We start from the raw sequence: 18,230 nt of genomic DNA on the forward strand, positions 1-18,230 counted from the left end.
CCCTAAATGTCAATTGATAGCTAAATCGGTCTGAAAATGTAGATAAAAACGTCAAAATGCCGTAAATCGGGGGTACCGTTATATGGGGGCTATACCAAAACTTGGACCTAGGTCCACAAATTTTGTTATATAAGTTTAGTTACACTTAAGAACCCTAAATGTCAAATTATAGCTATATCGGTCTGAAAATGTAGCTAAAAACGTCAAAATACCGTAAATCGGGGGGTACCGTTATATGGGGGCTATACCAAAACGTGGACCTATGTCCACAAGTTTTGTCACATAAGTTTATTGACATTTAAGAACTTCAAATGTCAAATTATAGCTAAATCGGTCTGAAAATGTAGCTAAACCCGTCAAAATACCGTAAATCGGGGGTACCGTTATATGGGGGCTATACCAATACGTGGACCTATGTCCACAACTTTTGTTATATAAGTTTATTGACTTTTAAGAACCCTAAATGTCATATTATAGCTAAATCGGTATGAAAATGTAGCTAAACCCGTCAAAATACCGTAAATCGGGGGGTACCGTTATATGGGGGCTATACCAATACGTGGACCTATGTCCACAACTTTTGTTATATAAGTTTATTGACTTTTAAGAACCCTAAATGTCAAATTATAGCTAAATCGGTCTGAAAATGTAGCTAAAAACGTCAAAATGCCGCAAATCGGGGGGTACCGTTATATGGGGGCTATACCAAAACGTGGACCTATGTCCACAACTTTTGTTATATAAGTTTATTGATACTTAAGAACCCTAAATGTCAAATTATAGCTAAATCGGTCTAAAAATGTAGCTAAAAACGTCAAAATACCGCAAATCGGGGGGTACCGTTATATGGGGGCTATACCAAAACGTGCACCTATGTCCACAAGTTTTGTTATATATGTTTGTTGACACTTAAGAACCCTAAATGTCAAATTATAGCCAAATCGGTCTGAAAATGTGGCTAAAAACGTCAAAATACCGTAAATCGGGGGGGTACCGTTATATGGGGGCTATACCAAAACGTGGACCGATATAGCCCATCATCGAACTTGACCTGCCTGCAAACAAAAGAAGCATTTTCCCAAAATTTCAGCGTCCTATCTCTATTTTTGTGGATGCTAGAGTGATTACCACAGACGGACGGACGGACGGACGGACGGACGGACGTGCTCAGATCGACTTAGAATTTTACCCTGATCAAGAATATATATACTTTATAGGGTCGCAAATGAGTATTTCAATGCGTTACAAACGGAAAAACATACTTAATATACCCTCCATACTATGGTGGAGGGTATAAAAAAAATATTCCAACTAAAACAATGGTCCAATTAGTCCAATTAGCTAAACAAGAAGAATAAGAGACACGGATAAGCGGTAATAATTCCAGACAATAGCAAGATCACACCACGAAATACACAAAAGTAACGCAAATGTGTTTGTTCGTAAATATACTTTATTCAGTTATCTGGTTCCGGTTCTTCTGTATCCATACTAGTGAAATAACTCGTTAAGAAACTTGTTCCTGCTTCTGATCTTGTCACAAATAGCTGTGGCTTGCGCGGAAGACTTAAACATGCTATCAAACTTTACACTCAATAGTTAGTGGTCGGAATCAGGGCACCAACGGTCAATATGTTCAGGGGGATCCTCATTTTAGGGCTCCAGGTGGTGAACAGTGTGGCAGTAGATTTAGCTGCGGTTATTTTCATATTCCTCTGATAGAAGAACTTCACTAAACCAGTATGTAGACATTAAACCTATCACATATGTCGTTGACGATAGGACCCGACGTCAAGATCGTACAATCATCCACATACAGTACAGTTAAACAGTTCCGGAGATATGTCTCGCCTTGGGGAACTCCCTGTTTCACTCTGCGGGTTTTTTGATTTCATATTTTCGAATTCTACAACGATGGCGTAAACACATATAGTTGAAGTATTCTCTATATCCTCGTACTGCTTGGCATGGTTGGCATCAGTCATTTTAGTTGGTGCTGGTACGATTTATTATGCAACATCTGTGTCATTATCTCAGGAAGAATTAACTAGCCCCCAAAATAGGCACTACGAGGACAACCTGTTGCATAAAATGTCAAAACGTTCCGACAAAACCTCTTAAACTGTAATTTTGTGAACATTTTTAAAATTGTATGTGGGAGTTACCTGAAAGAGAGTGTCAATATAATCCATATTCGAACCTGATCTATGTCTGGTGGATATATTACGATGTGCAAATAACGGACCAAATCGATTAATCCTTTCGAGAGTTATAGGGCGCACAATTTTAGCGACAACTTGGAGCTTTAATGGGGAGGTACCAGAATGACTGAACCGATATGACCAATCTTCGAATTTGTTCTAAGTTTGGACAAAATATTACAATTGGCAACGTTTGGTCCAAATCCGTTAAATCTTTCGAGGTTTATCGTGTGCACCATACAGACCGACGAACAGCGCTAACTTAATCGACTCCAAATTGTCAGAAACGTATTTCGACCAAACGTACTCATTTCGATCATACCATAGTGTTAGCCTAGAGGATGAGAGGCCAATTTTGTAACATTACTTTTTGTTTATTTCTCAAAAATATATATTTTTTTGCTTTGTTGTTGTTACAATAAAAAAGAAATTTAAACAATATCGACTATAGAATGTATTTCACCAGGAAAGGTTATCTTTTGTTTTTTTCTTCCATTGACGGGCTTTCCTTTTGGAGTACTCCTATTAAAAGCGAAGATGTTCGCATTAGGGTTAGTAACCCTCCCCTAGAAAAAACAGCCTACTATGAAAAAACGAAAGAAAAGAAAAACAAACCCCTCTAAAGTTGCCGAACCCCGCAAACGTTTTAAGGACCATGATCTGCGTATCTGCACCTGGAATGTTCGCACTCTTTATAGAGAAGGTGCAGTCTTCGCATTGGCAGACGTACTTGAAAAGTACAAGACCGATATTACTGCCATACAGGAAATACGATGGATTGGGAAAGGCGTCACAACAACACCTAAAGGTGACGCACTGTATTATAGCTGCCATGACGTAAAGCATGAGTTTGGTTGCGGATTTTAGTTAGTCGGAGACTAAAACATCTGGTATCCAACTTCACTCCAGTGAATGAAAGACTTGCTGCAATTCGAATAAAAGCTAAATTCTTCAACATCAGCTTTATTTGCGCTCATGCTCTCTCATGCACTGAAGAAAAGGACGAACAGACCAAAGATATATTTTACGAGCGCTTAGGAGAAACATATGACAGTTGCCCTGCCCATGACATTAAAATCATTCTAGGCGATTTTAATGCCAAAATTGGAAAGGAGAATATCTTTGGCCCAACAGTCGGGAAATTCAGTCTCCACAGTGAAACATCTGACAATGGTATGAGGCTGATAGACTTTGCAGCTGCAAAAAACATGGTAGTTAGCAGTACCAGATTTAATCATCTCGATATTCATAAGGGCACCTGGCTGTCTCCAGATCAGAAAACAAGAAACCAAATTGATCATGTTGTGATAGATGGAAGACATTCATCGAGCGTGTTGGATGTACGATCGTTCCGAGGCGCAAACATTGATTCGGTCCACTACCTTGTTGCAGCAAAGGTACGCACCCGCTTAAACGTAGCAAACAAAGTACGAACAGACACAACACGAAAGTTAGACATCGGTAAGCTGCAATCACAACAGATAGCCACAGCATATTCCACCCAACTAGCCCAATTGCTTAATCAAAGCACTCCTCATCCCGATAACATATCAGCGCAATGGCAAAGCATTGTCCACTCCATGCAAACAGCCGCAAAATCCATACTTGGATACCAGAGACCTCCACCAAGGAATCCATGGTATGATCAGGAGTGTCGTGCTGCCACCGAAGAGAAAAATGCGGCATATAGGGCTACTTTACAATCCGTAGCAACGCGTAGCGCACGAGAGAGATACAGGGAGAAAAGGAGAGAAGAGAAACGTCTTTTCCGCAGGAAAAAAAGAGAGATGGAAAAGCGGGAGTGTGAAAAAATCGAGATGTACAGGAGCCAGAATGAAGTCCGAAAATTCTACCAAAGAATCAAGCATCAAACTGATGGCTTTGGTACAGGCACATCCTCCTGTAGAGACCAGCAAGGTAATTTGGTAACTGATACAGATAGTGTACTCAGGATATGGAAAGACAATTTTTGAAATCTGTTGGTATCCAATAGCAGCGAAGACGACGAAGATACCACAGTCCCAATCCCAGAAGATGGTATTGAATGTATACTGCCCAGCCAAGGCAGGAAGAACGAGTACCCGACGATTGGAACCTGAGTATCCTGTGCCCCGTCCACAAGAAGGGAGATAAGACTGTATGCTCTAACTATAGGGGCATAAGTCTACTCCCTATTGCCTACAAGATCGTGTCAGGGATATTGTGCGAACGACTAAAGCCTATGGTCAACGAGATAATTGGACCATACCAATGCGGCTTTAGACCTGGCAAGTCCACCATTGACCAGATATTTACCCTGCGGCAAATCCTGGAGAAGACCCAAGAGATGCAGATCGACACCTACCACCTTTTTGTCGATTATAAAGCAGCCTTCGACAGCCCGCTGCGTTCAAAGGTATTCCAAGCCCCTCAAAGCTCATACGGCTTTGTAAAATGACTTTAACTGACACGAGGTCCTCAGTTAAAATAGGAAAGAACCTCTCCGAAGAGTTTGGTACCAAAAGAGGTTTCAGACAAGGATACAGCCTTTCGTGTGACCTCTTCAACATCCTGCTAGAAAAGATTATACGAGAGGCAAGCGTCAAAAGAAGTGGCACAATCTACACCAATAGTCACATGTTACTTGCTTATGCTGATGATATAGACATTATGGATCGGTCAGTATAAGAAGTAACTGATACCTTTATAAAGGTCGAAGGAGAATCTGCTAAAGTCGGCCTGGCGGTAAACGATGAGAAGACCAAGTTGATGGTGTCGACGCGCAATGCGTCCATTGAGCTCGGACCGACTGTGGATGTTGGTTCCTATAATATTGAGGTAGTAAAAGACTTCGTCTACCTCGGCACCTCCGTAAACACAACAAACGACATCAGTTGTGAAATAAAAAGAAGAATTGTATTGGCCAACAGATGCTACTTTGGTTTAAGTAAGCTTGGTATGTTTGAGAGAAAAATTCTTCGAAAGATCTACGGACCAATCTGCGTTGACGGTGAATATCGACGTCGCATGAACCACGAGGTGTATCTGCTATACAACGAAATCAATATAGTTAAACGTATCGAGATGCAGCGATTGCGTTGGCTAGGCCATATCATAAGAATGAGCGATGATGAACCCGCTAAAAAGGCGTATAAATACGGACCGCTTGGCGGTGGACGCAGAATTGGCAGGCCAAGGAATAGATGGCGCAAACAAGTGGAGGATGAGATGAAAAGGCGCGGTATTCCAGAGTGCAAAGCAACAAATAGAAAGGAATGGAGATCTCTTCTTAGTTCGGCCTATAGAACAAATGTTCTGTAATGTGACTGCTAAGTAAGTAAGTAAGTTCGCATTAGGGATAGGTAAGTCGACTTTCGATTAATCGAAACAAATCGAATTCGAGTTTTGACTGGAGGGAAAATCGCATAATCAATTATATTTTGATCGATTTTCGACTTGCCCCATAGATTTTAAACGCCGTTTGCATTAGAGCTTTAACCTTTTTTAAGAGGATTTATTTTAAAGTATACGCAATGGAATTGACATTTGAAACCCAGTAGGTTTATTAAATCCGGTAATATGCAAAGTTGACTTTGACAGTTTTACAGTTTTCTGATAGCTACAAAAGCATCTGTGCAAAGGATCAAAGGAAAACTCAAAAATCGACGAATAGTCGATTATTATCGATTTTCTGCGGCTGCCAAAAAGTCGAAAGTCGAGTTTTAGTGCAAATGAAATAATCGCCAGACCGAAAACTCGCATTTTTAGTTTAGACCAAAATCGGAAAATTAAAAAATCGGTTATTGCTTTTCATTACCTATCCCTAGTTCGCATATGAATAAAACGATGAAATTTCTCCACATAAGTGTTTTACCAATTCCGACCCCTGAATATTAACCGACCATTACCAAATTCAATAGGCTTTTTCCTCTGTGGGACCCCCTTCAACCCCCAAAATTTCATGATTATCCGATCAAAGTTTCGAAAAAACAGACAAATGGGATGTATTAACTATTGCGATATCTCCGTTGTTTGACCACCTACGCCAACCTACCTTACATTGTCGCTTCGTCGAGCCAAGCCCAGTGACCCCAGAGTCAGGGAGCTGACGCTGGAACTTAACAGGCTGCGAGCAAAAGCGGAACAAGTGGTTAAATCAACTGAAGAATTGCAACATTGGTGCCGGTTTAAGTGAATTGTGGGTAAAGGTTAAGTCACTCTCGAACCTCGGAAGGAGGGAAGATAGGACCTCAGTCACGTTTGGCGACGTTACGTTAACTGACCCGAAGAGGTGCGCATGTTATTTCAATCGACAGTTTGTTGAGCCCCCCGGGAGTGACAGGGCGAAGAGAAGAGTACAATAGATGATGTTGCAAATCAGAACGCTAAATCATCCAAAGCGTTGGGCCCTATTGGAATCTCCATGGTAATGCTGAAACAGCTGTATGAGCCGAGAGTGGAGTATCTCACTAAAGTTCTCAACCTTTCGCTAGCCACCCTCATTGTTCCCGAAGTCCGGAAAATGGGCAGGGTGGTCCCGCTACTGAAGGCAGGCAAGGATGACAGCAAAAGTGAATCGTACAGGCCTATTTCGATAGAATGATAGAATGGTGATGGTGGCGCTTGACTTATCAAAAGCCTTTGATACTGTGAGGAACTCAACGCTGTTTGAGAACATTGAGCAGAAAACCCTTCGGCCAAGTCTGAAACGTTGGATAATCAATTATATGTGTGGACGCCAGTTGTAGGTGGAATTCAGGAAAAAGAAGTCCAAACCCCGTAGAGTGAAACAGGGAGAATGCCGCCCTGAAAACAGCAACAGAGTGCCTCCTCAAGTCTTCAGTGGACCATTTACATGAGGACGCAAAGATTCTTCTAGTACAGCAACAAAATGAGATGCTTTCGTTGCAGTACATGCTCGGGTGTTACCGAGAGAGCCATCCCAATCAACATCTGCTGGCTAGGACAGACACACCCAGGCATAGAAGAAAGGATATTGATACTCTAGAGAGGGAGGTCCGGCAGGTCGGTCATTCACACGGGCGCAGTTGCTAAGGCCATACGCAAATACAGTGTGAATAAAGTCATTGGAGTACATCCCCCATCTATCGCAGCTGAGTAACGGCAGTTGCTACGACAAACCAGAGTAGTTTTGGCTCAACTACGCTCAGGATATTGCAGTCGCCTAAATTCTTATTGGGCGGATATTGGTCGCGCCGTGAATAACATCTACCCAGTATGCGGCATGGGCCCGCACGACACACGCAGAGAAAAAAATATGATTGATCCAACAATATTCGAAGAGCAAAATATGTATTGTAAAGATATTGTTAAATTCCAAATTTGGTATTGTTATTCCAACAATTGGGTTTTGTTAAATCCAAAAATAGTTTTTGTCAACTGGACAATAGTTCTCTCTTTTCTTCGACAATTTTTTCTCTTCTCTCGCTATTCGATGCCGTGTTGAAAAAAAAACAATTATGGTGAGTTTTGTTTGTATGACATGATGCCTTTATCATTGTTTTTGTGTGTATGTATACCAACAAGGAGACTCTTGTTTTTATTTGTTTCTGTTTTGTTTCATTCTTCTATCTTCATTGTGCTTTGAGGTTTGGTGTTATACCGGAGATTGTTATGATGTTTAATTATTCCTTATGTTGTGGTGGGTGCTTGTGGCTTTTTGTTTGTCTTTGTTGTCAGCCAATGCAGCAAACCATGTATTGTGTTCATCAATGATTGCAATATTATACGCGACATTTATATCCAAGTTATGCGAAAAGTGTATATGAGAAGTATATACACTCAAATCAAAAATTTCTGGGCTGGTTTTCTGGGTTGACAATACTTTTTGTAAACAAAATTAGATTATGATAGTTCCTACAATCGGAATTGTTAACGATTTTTACAATATTGCGGAAATTCGAAAGTTGATTTTGTTTTCTATGTTTGGAACAAAAGATGGTATTTTTGGATTTGGATTACAATGTTTGAATAAAACAAATACATTTTTGGAACCAAAACAGATATTTTTGTTCCAACAAAAGCGAAAAATATTTTTTCTCTTCGTGCACACTGCACCTTTTCAACTGCCCTGCCAAACCTACTCATCTAACTCCAGTGGATCTGTGGTAACATCCCATCGAAGCAGCCACTTTTCTGGAACTGGAGATAGATCCAGAGTCATATTAAGCAGAAGAACGAGCACGCAAACAAACAATAATAAACACTGTTACGACAACAACCTTACATCGTTGTAAAGATAATATTTTATACTTTCATTGCCAGGTTTTGCTTTTTGTATACCCCTTATAGAAGCGGAGATATTCGCCTTGGAATAATACGTTGACTTTTTCCCCCAAAATAAGTTTTTTGCCCATTACGAACCCTGAATATTTTCCGACCATCACCAAAATCATTAGTCTTCTTCCTCCATCAACACCCAAAATTTAGTGACGATCCTCCTCACAAAGGGTATACAAATTATATATTTACAAATTGCCTTAAATTTTGAGGTTCAACCGTACAAAAAGCAATGAAAAATTTAAAAAATTTACGTACGTTTCAATATACGGAAGAATTCGACTTTAACAATTTTTTAAAACTTTTATAAATAGATCGAATAGAATCCTGTAAACCTAACAAATCCTAAAAATGTGACATTTGAGGTCGATTTATTTTAAAATCTCAAGCGATTTATTGCTTTTTCTGATCTATGAACATTGTAGTTTCAGAATCCGCCAAAACTCCCCAGGTGTAAGCACTTTTCAAGTTAGTTAAAGCATCGTCTTATATCTAGTCCGAATTTCATGACATTTTCTCAATAACATTAAATTTGACAGAATTTCTGTGTTTGATGCATCAAATACACTAAATCGGCCGAAAATATATATGAGAACAATATCCAAATCTGAACCGATTTCAATATAATTTGGCAAACTTATTTCTTCTCTAAACTCGGTCATACATTCCAAATTTCATTTTGGTTCACCAAATACCTCAATTGGCGTCAAATTTGAACCGATTATAACCAAAATAAATAGGTTTTGTCGTTTTGCAATTTTTATGCGAATCATCACATACATTTGTGTATGTCTATATTTTCTCAATGTTCCACGTGTAGATTTTCTCAAAAGTTGTTTTTTGTAAACTGCAATTCGCAATCGATATAATAGGCAAACTCTTAAGTTTTGACACATACAAAGATTCTTACTGTGTGACTTTGGTAGTCATGTACACCAGCTATATTGTCCACCCCAGGGACGTACGCAGGATTTCATTTCGGGGGGGGCACAACTTGACCAAAAATCATGAAAAATTCAAATGTTGTGTAGCGTTACGTAAAGCTATTTTAAGGGGTTATGGCCACTTATAAGCATGAGAAAAGAAATTTTCATGGATTTTTTATAAAAAATCTATTAAACCTTAAGTTACCTTCTATTTTTTTTTTTTTTTTTTTTTTGGAAAATCTTACATTCAAATGCCCGCTTATAAAGCACTGTTTTTACTAAAGCAGTTTGCGGTACGCACTGTAGTTTGAAAAAGAATAAACCGATCAGCGTATATTTTTGTGGGATCATTACGAACCTAATAATCTTGTCCATTATCGAAAAGGAATTAAAAAAAATCAATTTTTAAACATTTTGAACAGTTAAAATCAAAATTTCGATTTTAACAAAAACAAAACACTGTACAAAATTGATATTTTTTATGACTCCGTCAGCAGTTTTTTTTTTAAAGACTCTCTCGGTTAAGCACATGATTTATGTGTACAATAGTCCCACAAAAACATACAAAGTGCCACTTCGAGGAAAAGACGTTTTTAGTTTCTATGCTACATACAAAACACAATAAATGTTTCCCTTCGAAAGCTCATATCTCGGTAAATTTTTGTCCGATCGACTAGAAATTTTGGCACATATTCTATTCTATATTCTATTCTATATTTTATATGAAATAATGGTACAAAGTATATAAATTCAATAGAAATAATTCATAATATTTAGTCCCAATTTACATTAAGTCTCAGTTTGTAGGAGAGACACGTAAGGGGTATGGAAGTGGAAAAAAATTGCTCATACCGGCAATTTTCAGGCAATACCTTTTAAATTTTTCGTTTTTAACATTATATTCATTGTTTTGAAAACAGAATTGCCTGTATAAACGCAAGAGGCAAGTTTAAAAGAGAACGAGAAAAATTGCCGCAAGAAAAATCTTTTAATGTAAATGGGGACTAAGGATGCAATTTTAAATATTTACAGAGTATGATATTTAGAATTGAAAATAGACAATATCGGGCCACGTTCGGCAATGTCGCCATGTAAAATTTATTGAAGTATATTGAAGTTTTTAATCATACAGGTCCACGTTATGGTTCATCGCAGAATTTTACAACCACAAAGAATTGCTGTTGTCTTTGCTATAGCAAGATTTTCACTATTTCGATGATCTTAGCCTAATTTTTAAGAATATCGGCTGTTGTTGTCGTTGATATGTTTCCAAATGAAAACATTAAGAAAAATTTAACAGTTTTTATGATATGGTGCGAAATGTATACAAATTATGGAATTTTTAGATATACATATTATATTTTTTTTTTTTCATTTCTCCAAATATTTTATTTTGGGCCTTATCAACAAATTTGCTGCGAACTTCAGAAGAAGATTTGCATTGGTTTCAGAGATATAGTCCCGAGTTGTTTAAAAAGTCGATATTTAGCAATGTTTAGATGGGGCCATAAAATCCAAGCTGTATCTGACTCAACAAAACGGAACTAGGGCTTTTGTACTTTGGGTCTGTACTTTCAAAAAATCCTCACTTCAAATTATTTGCACAAGATTACCTTAAAAATGTTGCACAGTGTTATTAACCGAAAGAGATAGATTCTGATACCAGGATTATTTTTATTTTTAATATTATGTTACAAAAGAAGCGTTATAATTTGTTTTCTTAATTGTACGATTAGAAGTTTTTGGACTCGATGACAAACACTTTGATGGACTTAGATCTATATAGTTTTGACAAATAACAATCGATCCCTATTGAACCCCAATTAATTATTTACTAATAATTATTTGAGAGACACTCCTCTCGATAGTTACCGCGCCCATAAGCTTTTTAGTTGGCCACCGTAGTATTTAGAGCTTTGTCAGGAAGCATAAACTTGTCCACGAAAAGGAGGATATCGCTGAAAACAAGACTACAAAATGTCCAAAAAATCATCGAACAGTCTTTAAACTGCAGTTATGTTAGACTTGTATAAGAGACCTGAAGATGTTGTCCAAACATATTCTCTTGGACCATGATGTACTTTTGCAAGTTATCTTGCGAACCATATTAGGTTCGATTTTAGACCGAATCGGTTACTCCCTTCGACTATTTTAGTGAACATTTTTGAACTTTTATGGTGGAGGTACCGATATGACTTAAATTTAATTTAGACAAAACTTTACGAGATCCATAACTTGGACCGAGAGTTACCACGAGTTCCAACTTTTATCTTGGCTGAAACGAATATCGTCCAAACATATGTGAAGTCTTAAATCATTATTTTGATGAAATCTATTCGATACAATCCTAGTGTATATAATCTCGTAATCTAAAGTCTGAGGTTACAATTATACTTCGGTAATGATAAGTAAAAGTCAAGTGACGCACAAAAATTCATTTGTCTTCATTATTTTCTCATACTGTTTAGCAAATTTGTCTAAAATAGAATAACAATATTTTGGCGATGCACAATGGTCCCAAATTCAAATTTTCTGGCCAAAACTATTTCAACGTTTATTTTGTATTGAAATTAATTATTATTTATAATAAATGTGTACAAACAGCAATTCTTACGTTTTATCGACCAAAATGACCAAAAACTGCCAAAATTTGTTGAACAGGGTGGTCCCGTTGTGTGGGGTCTAAACCAAAACATTGACCTATGTTAATAATTTTTGGTACGAAGGATACATATCTTCCAAGAGGTCAAAATACTAAATTTCAGCCGAATCGGTCATAAAGTGTCGCTATAATCCACAAAATATCTAAAATCGGACGGCACTTTTATGTGGGGTCTATGACAAAAAATTGACCTATTTTCAAAAAAAAATATACATACTTGTTTTCTACACTCTGAAGCCCTTAAATATGAATTTTAAGGAAAATCGGTTGATAGACGTGGGTATTACCGTTCTATTCCAATTGGATCCTACGTACAGTCACAACAGGTATTTACAAAAAATTTTCCCATCTTAAAATAGAAAAATCCACTTTATTTTAACTGTGGCAAATTTGAGCACGATTTGACTTCTGAATTTATTAGTACAGACCCCCTGCTATCTTTCAAAATCGATTTGGAGGTGGACATGTTTGGACATTTTTTCAAAAGTTTAAGTATATTTAAAAAAATATTTGTAAAAAAATAATTTTTAATATATATAAAAACATTGATTTTATTACGCTAATTTTACAAATGTGATCGTTCTTTTTGTAAATAATATGAAAGTACTCATTAACAGCTTCCCGATTCATAGTAACTTTGGTCTCACTTCTGTATATTTATGCAGCGACGCAATACAACAAAAATTGTATATTTTACAGCAGAAAGTCTGTTTTATTTTTACATAAAAAAGTGTCAACTTTGGTACTGCGCCAATCAACGAATACTAACGTTATTTACAAAAACAAATTATTTTTAGATGACTTGATGCGTCTTTTATTATTCTGTGCAAAAAAAAATTAAAATTTCGAAACTTCAAAAATAGGGTTTTGGCCAAAAATTTCCTGGTTGAAACCTATATGCGATGGCAGTTAAACAAATTTCTAATTGGCTTTCTATACGTAGTCAACGAAGTACCGACCCCTTATACATTTTATTCAATAGATTTTTTTTTATATATTTCCATTCCCATAATACTGAACTCGTTATTTTTGTTATAACCGAATGAGTTTTAAGCCTCGAGAGCTCTATACAGTTCGAATAAATAATAGACATGGGGTATATTCATTAAGGAATTAGCATTTGATAGTGGTATGATATGACATGAAGAAGTAATTCAGATTTTATTGGAAGTTTCTCTCAAAAACAGCTTACAAACAAAAATTTTTTAAATATTTTCTTACAAAACTTGTTAATGATGTACATTTTCTGTTCAGAAACTTAAGAAAATATAAGTTTTAATTTGAAATCTTCAAATATACAAACATTTTTATGAGAAAAAATATAATAACTAGTTACAGTAGCTTAAAAAATTTTGTTCGACCAAACCATTTCGGGGGGGGCCCGGGCCCCCCGTGCCCCCCCCCTGCGTACGTCCCTGGTCCACCCACCTATATCCACACTAAAGGAAAGGTAAAGAAAAGAACAAAGCAATAAGAAAAAAATTAAGCCAACAACTTACATTGTTTAGTTGAGACGTGCTAAGCGCCGTAGAAAGTATCCAAATTCAGATGGTTGAAGAGGTGTTTTTTACTTTGGACTTTGCTGTGTTTTTACAACGATTGGAGTCCTCCGCTTGCCGATGCGTCGTGTTTTTAAATAGATATTTCTTTTTTTGGAATAACTTTTTCTCACCAAAATTTTATTTCTTTTTTTTCAACTTCTTTCTGGTATGGAATGAAGACGAATTGCAAAAATCTCTTTTTTATAATATGATGAAAAGATAAATTTAACAAATTTCTTTTTCAGCTTTAAGAGAATTTACAATTCTTTCTATTGGCCGATTGATTTTGAACAATAATTGACAAATTTCCTTTTCTTTTCTTTGTTTGCTTTGTGAAATATTTGTCTCAAAACAAATTGACACCCAAATGTTGACTTTGAAATGTTAAACGAAATGTCGATTCGATTGGTGGTCGTTCGTTCGGTTGGTCGCTAGTTATTTTTCGTTAGATTAAAGCCTGCCGTTTGAATATGTTCGCGTATACCGTTATTTGAAAACTGTGCAAACTGTGTTGTAGTTGTTGTTGGTTATAGTCAAAATTGTTTGCTTTGTGATTGTTGTTGTTTTTGTGGTTCTAACAGCTGTAAAAGTTTAATAATTGACACTTAAAGGATTTCAAGAGCGTGCGCATCTCTAGGACTCTCACTCAATATTGACAAACAATTTTGTGGTGAGCGGCATAAGAGAGCGAATGACAAAGCAGTTGTGATAACTTAATGGCGAAAACTAAAACAAAACAAGAACACGCGCACTTATCATACGAGAGAGTGTAAGGTGGAGAGAGAACAAGCGAAATCAGAATAGCGTCACACAATGGTAATTTGAAGAAATTTTTTCATGAACACTATTCAAAATAAGACACAAAAATTCAGCACGGATTTATGTAACAATTTTTTTCTGCTATGTAGTTTTCAATTGATTTTTCGAGTTTCTCCACACCCCAACGTAAAACAAAAGCTACCAAAGAAACAAGTATTGATTATCTTTTAGCAATATTTTTTTTTGTTTTCTTTTCTAATGGAGTATAGGTGCTTTTTTCGCTTAAAATTGCGTATGTTTTCGTTTATCTGTTATTGTGTATTCAGATTTTATTAAATAATTTTATTATCACTGTTTTATTTTTGTAACACAAGATTTACTCAAAATATGCAAACCCTCTTCTTCTTTTCTCCAAATGTTTCTATTAGATTTTCTTTATGTGATTATAACGCGTAATTCGTTTTTGTAAGTTTAACAACTGCTAACCTCAACTGTCACAGACAGACTGTCACATCGATTGTATGTGCAACGGTAACTTTTTCAGTTGTCAACATAAATTGCATTCAACATTCTCTCTGTTTACAAACACAATTTGACATTGCTACCAAACTTACATCACTGTCACTTTGCTGTGCTCTCTCACTTTTGTCTTGTTGTATTTTGTTCTCATTAAACATTCATGTTATGTTTACAGAATTGCTATATAATTTATATATTTCATCACGCTGTTATTGGCATAGGCTTTCGTTGTTTATTCATTATACTCCGTAGTGGTTGTACATACATATGTGTGCACATTAGGGTTATAACATTTTGGAAATATAAAAATCCTTACAATATATTAAGAAATGTGTGTGGGGATTTCTGAGTGAAATCGGAAATGCTGCTCATCAGCAAAACACTTCGGTATATTTTCATTTTTTTGTCTAACGTTTCCAGGGATATCGCAAAAAATCGAATTATGTAAAAACTATATGCAAAGAAATACTTATAACTTTTTTTTTATATTAGTCCAAAAACAAATCCTTGTTTTTGTATTTTTATACCCCCCACCATAATATGGAGGGTCATGGTACAATCATTACAAGGTAGGCCATAGCAAACAGCTGACTGCTTATTCTTTCAAATCATTATACACAAATTGTATATCGTCACATGAAATGCCCAAAGACGTAACCCTCAACGTAACCCTTTGAGGGTTAGTCTTCCATGGGGTTATTAAATATTCCAGAAGAGAATTATCAGTATAGGTCCACGTCTTCCTACATCCCCCATAGAAGCGTACCTCTTGATTTTCGGTATTTTTACAGTGTTTTTTTTTTTAACTTGCTTCAGTGTCGGTTTAGTTCAAATCAAGTAACTCATTTTCCACACAGTTGCAGTTGACCAATCGAACTAAAATTTTGCACACTTTTCTGATTTGGATGACAATACATGAATATGAATATATATAATATATGTATATAATTATATAATTGTTCCACAACATCCCATAGGGACAAGGGAGACTTCTCTCATATCAATGAGTACACCCCGATTCATATTAGCTCAATGATATGGGACCTACAGTTTATCGCCGAGTCCGAACGGCGTGTCTAAGACACCACTTTTGTAGAAAAGTTTTACATGGCTGAAATACTCAGGAAATGTCGCCAACATTACTGAGGGGTATTTTGCCACCGTTGAAAAGTGTTTTGATGTTGCCTGGCCGGGGAATCGAACCCACGACCTTATGTGTGCAAGGCGGGTGTGCATACCATTGCACTACGGTGGTACCCAACCAAAATCAATACGGGTCCATTTTTTCGAGCCTCCATATAGCGGTACCAACCGATTTCAGGTATTTTATGGATATTATCTTCATTTTCAACCTGAATTGGCTGAAACTTTGCATTTGGGGTTCCCACTGGTACAGAAACTTCCCATCCAAAAAATTTGACATAAGTCCAGTTTTTGGTACAGCCCTTATATAAAGGTACCACAGGATTTCAGGCATTTTAAAGTTTTTATCTTAATTTTCGGCCTAAAATGGCTATAATTTTGTTATGAGGATCTCAGTGGTCAACAAATTTAATTACTGAAAAATTAAAAATAAAAAATAATTAAAAAAATTACAGTGTTTTATTTATAAATGCACTTAGAACTAAAAATTTCTCAAATAAAACGCTTGCATTTGAATTAAAAATTGTGACAATATTAAACGCCAAGCGCTTTATTTGAGAGATTCAAACATGAAAGATTATTTTCTAGTTTTAAGTGCATTTATAAATAAAACACTGTAACTTAATTTTTAAATTATTTTTTATTAAGGTTTTAGCCACGAAATATCGGAAATTTTGTATTTAGTCTTCTTTGAATCTAATAAATTTCATTCTTTCGAGTTGAGCTGTTATGACCTAAGAGGTACATTGAAAAATTAGGAATTCTCCGAAGTCCCACACATTCAACCATTGTGTTACATTTCACTGTGGTTAAGTCCGATCATCAGGCATATTAGAATATTATTTTAGTGGGTGGACGAAGGCCACCCGAAATTTGTCGGTATAGATCGACGTTTTCATATAGCTCCCATAGAACGGTACTTCCCGAATTCCGGTTGGGTCACGTAGGTGATGAAAGATACCAAGCAACGGCACTGACCGGCTTTAACATTGGAAAAAGCCCAGCATTTATCATGGTTCCTCTTTCATCTCTGACCTACCCGTGGTGTCACCTGGGAAGCTACCTTTAACACACGTTAAAGTTAGTGAGCTAACAGTGCTGCGCGTTCTCCCATAAAAACGCTAAAAACTTGGGTTGGCCGTAGGCTAGTTAAACTTTCATATGAAAAGAAACAAAAAAACAAACCCCGCAACATTTTAAGGACCATGATATGTGAATCTACACCTGGAATGTTCGCACTCTATATAGATAAGGTGCAGTTTACGAATTGGCAGATGTTACTGAAAAATACAAGGCGGATATTACTGCCATACAGGAAATATGATGGATTTGATGGAAAGGCGTCACGACAACAACTAAAGGTGACGCACAGCATTATAGCAGCCATGACATAAAACATGAGTTTAGTTGCGGATTTCTAGTTGGTCGGAGGTGTAAAATCTGGTCTCCAGCTTCACCCCAGTGAATTCGGATAAAAGCAAAATTCTTCAACAACAACTTTATATACGCTCATACTCCCACTGAAAATATGATCGTTGTCCTGCCCATGACATTAAAATATTCTAAGCGACTTTAGTGCCAAAATTCAAAAGGAGAATATCTTGGGCCCAACAGTCGGGAAGTTCAGTCTCCCCACTGAAACACCTGACAATTGAATGGACAATGGAATGGGGCTGATAGACTTCGCAGGGGCAAAAAACATAGTTGTTAGCAGTACCTGATTTAGGCATCTGGACATTCATAAGGGCATATGACTATCTCCAGACCAAAAACAAGATATCAAATTGATCACGTTGTGATAGACGAAGTACACAACACGGAAGTGTTGCACAGCACTTCTCGTCCCGATAACACATCAGCACTTTGGCATTGGCAACTCCATGCAAACAACCGCAAAATACATACTTGGATACCAGCGATCTCCGTCAAGGAATCCATGGTATGACCAGTAGTGGGATTCTCTAACGCATTTTTTGGTTACCGACAAATATCGGACAAATTAAAACGCAAAATTATAAATGTAAAGTATTAATAAAAGTTGGCAACTCTGCTGCTATCGGTAGGACTTAGCAACAACTTTGTTTTGGTTGCTAACTTACCGACAAATTTCGTTAATTACCGAAATTATAACCATTTTAATTTTACCAAGTTTTGTTGGTAACCAAAAAATGCCTTAGAGAAACACACTGCAGGAGAGTCA

General features: G+C 36.8%; 1 protein-coding gene across 28 annotated transcripts in view; it reads right to left on the reverse strand.

Moving 5' to 3' along the window:
• mtd (TLD domain-containing protein mustard) overlaps positions 1-14,880 on the reverse strand; it is a 450,874-nt gene extending 435,994 nt beyond the window's left edge. For 6 of the 28 annotated variants that reach the window (XM_073990789.1, XM_073990704.1, XM_073990822.1 and 3 more), the window contains exons 1-2: positions 14,764-14,878; positions 13,568-14,190 (exon numbers count right to left, since the gene is read on the reverse strand). Coding sequence is in view for 2 of the 28 variants with exons in the window: in XM_073990855.1 (XP_073846956.1) it covers positions 13,568-13,569 (2 nt within the window). In the remaining 26 variants the exon portion in view is untranslated. Of the gene's footprint in view, positions 1-13,567; positions 14,567-14,748 lie in introns of those variants that run through there. The other 22 variants (XM_073990682.1, XM_073990618.1, XM_073990801.1 and 19 more) reach the window with 16 other exon arrangements.
• Positions 14,881-18,230: the final 3,350 nt, after the last annotated feature.

This window comes from Musca autumnalis, unplaced genomic scaffold, assembly GCF_047663935.1.
Source record: "Musca autumnalis isolate F117 unplaced genomic scaffold, ASM4766393v1 scaffold_1, whole genome shotgun sequence".
Lineage (NCBI taxonomy): Eukaryota > Metazoa > Arthropoda > Insecta > Diptera > Muscidae > Musca > Musca autumnalis.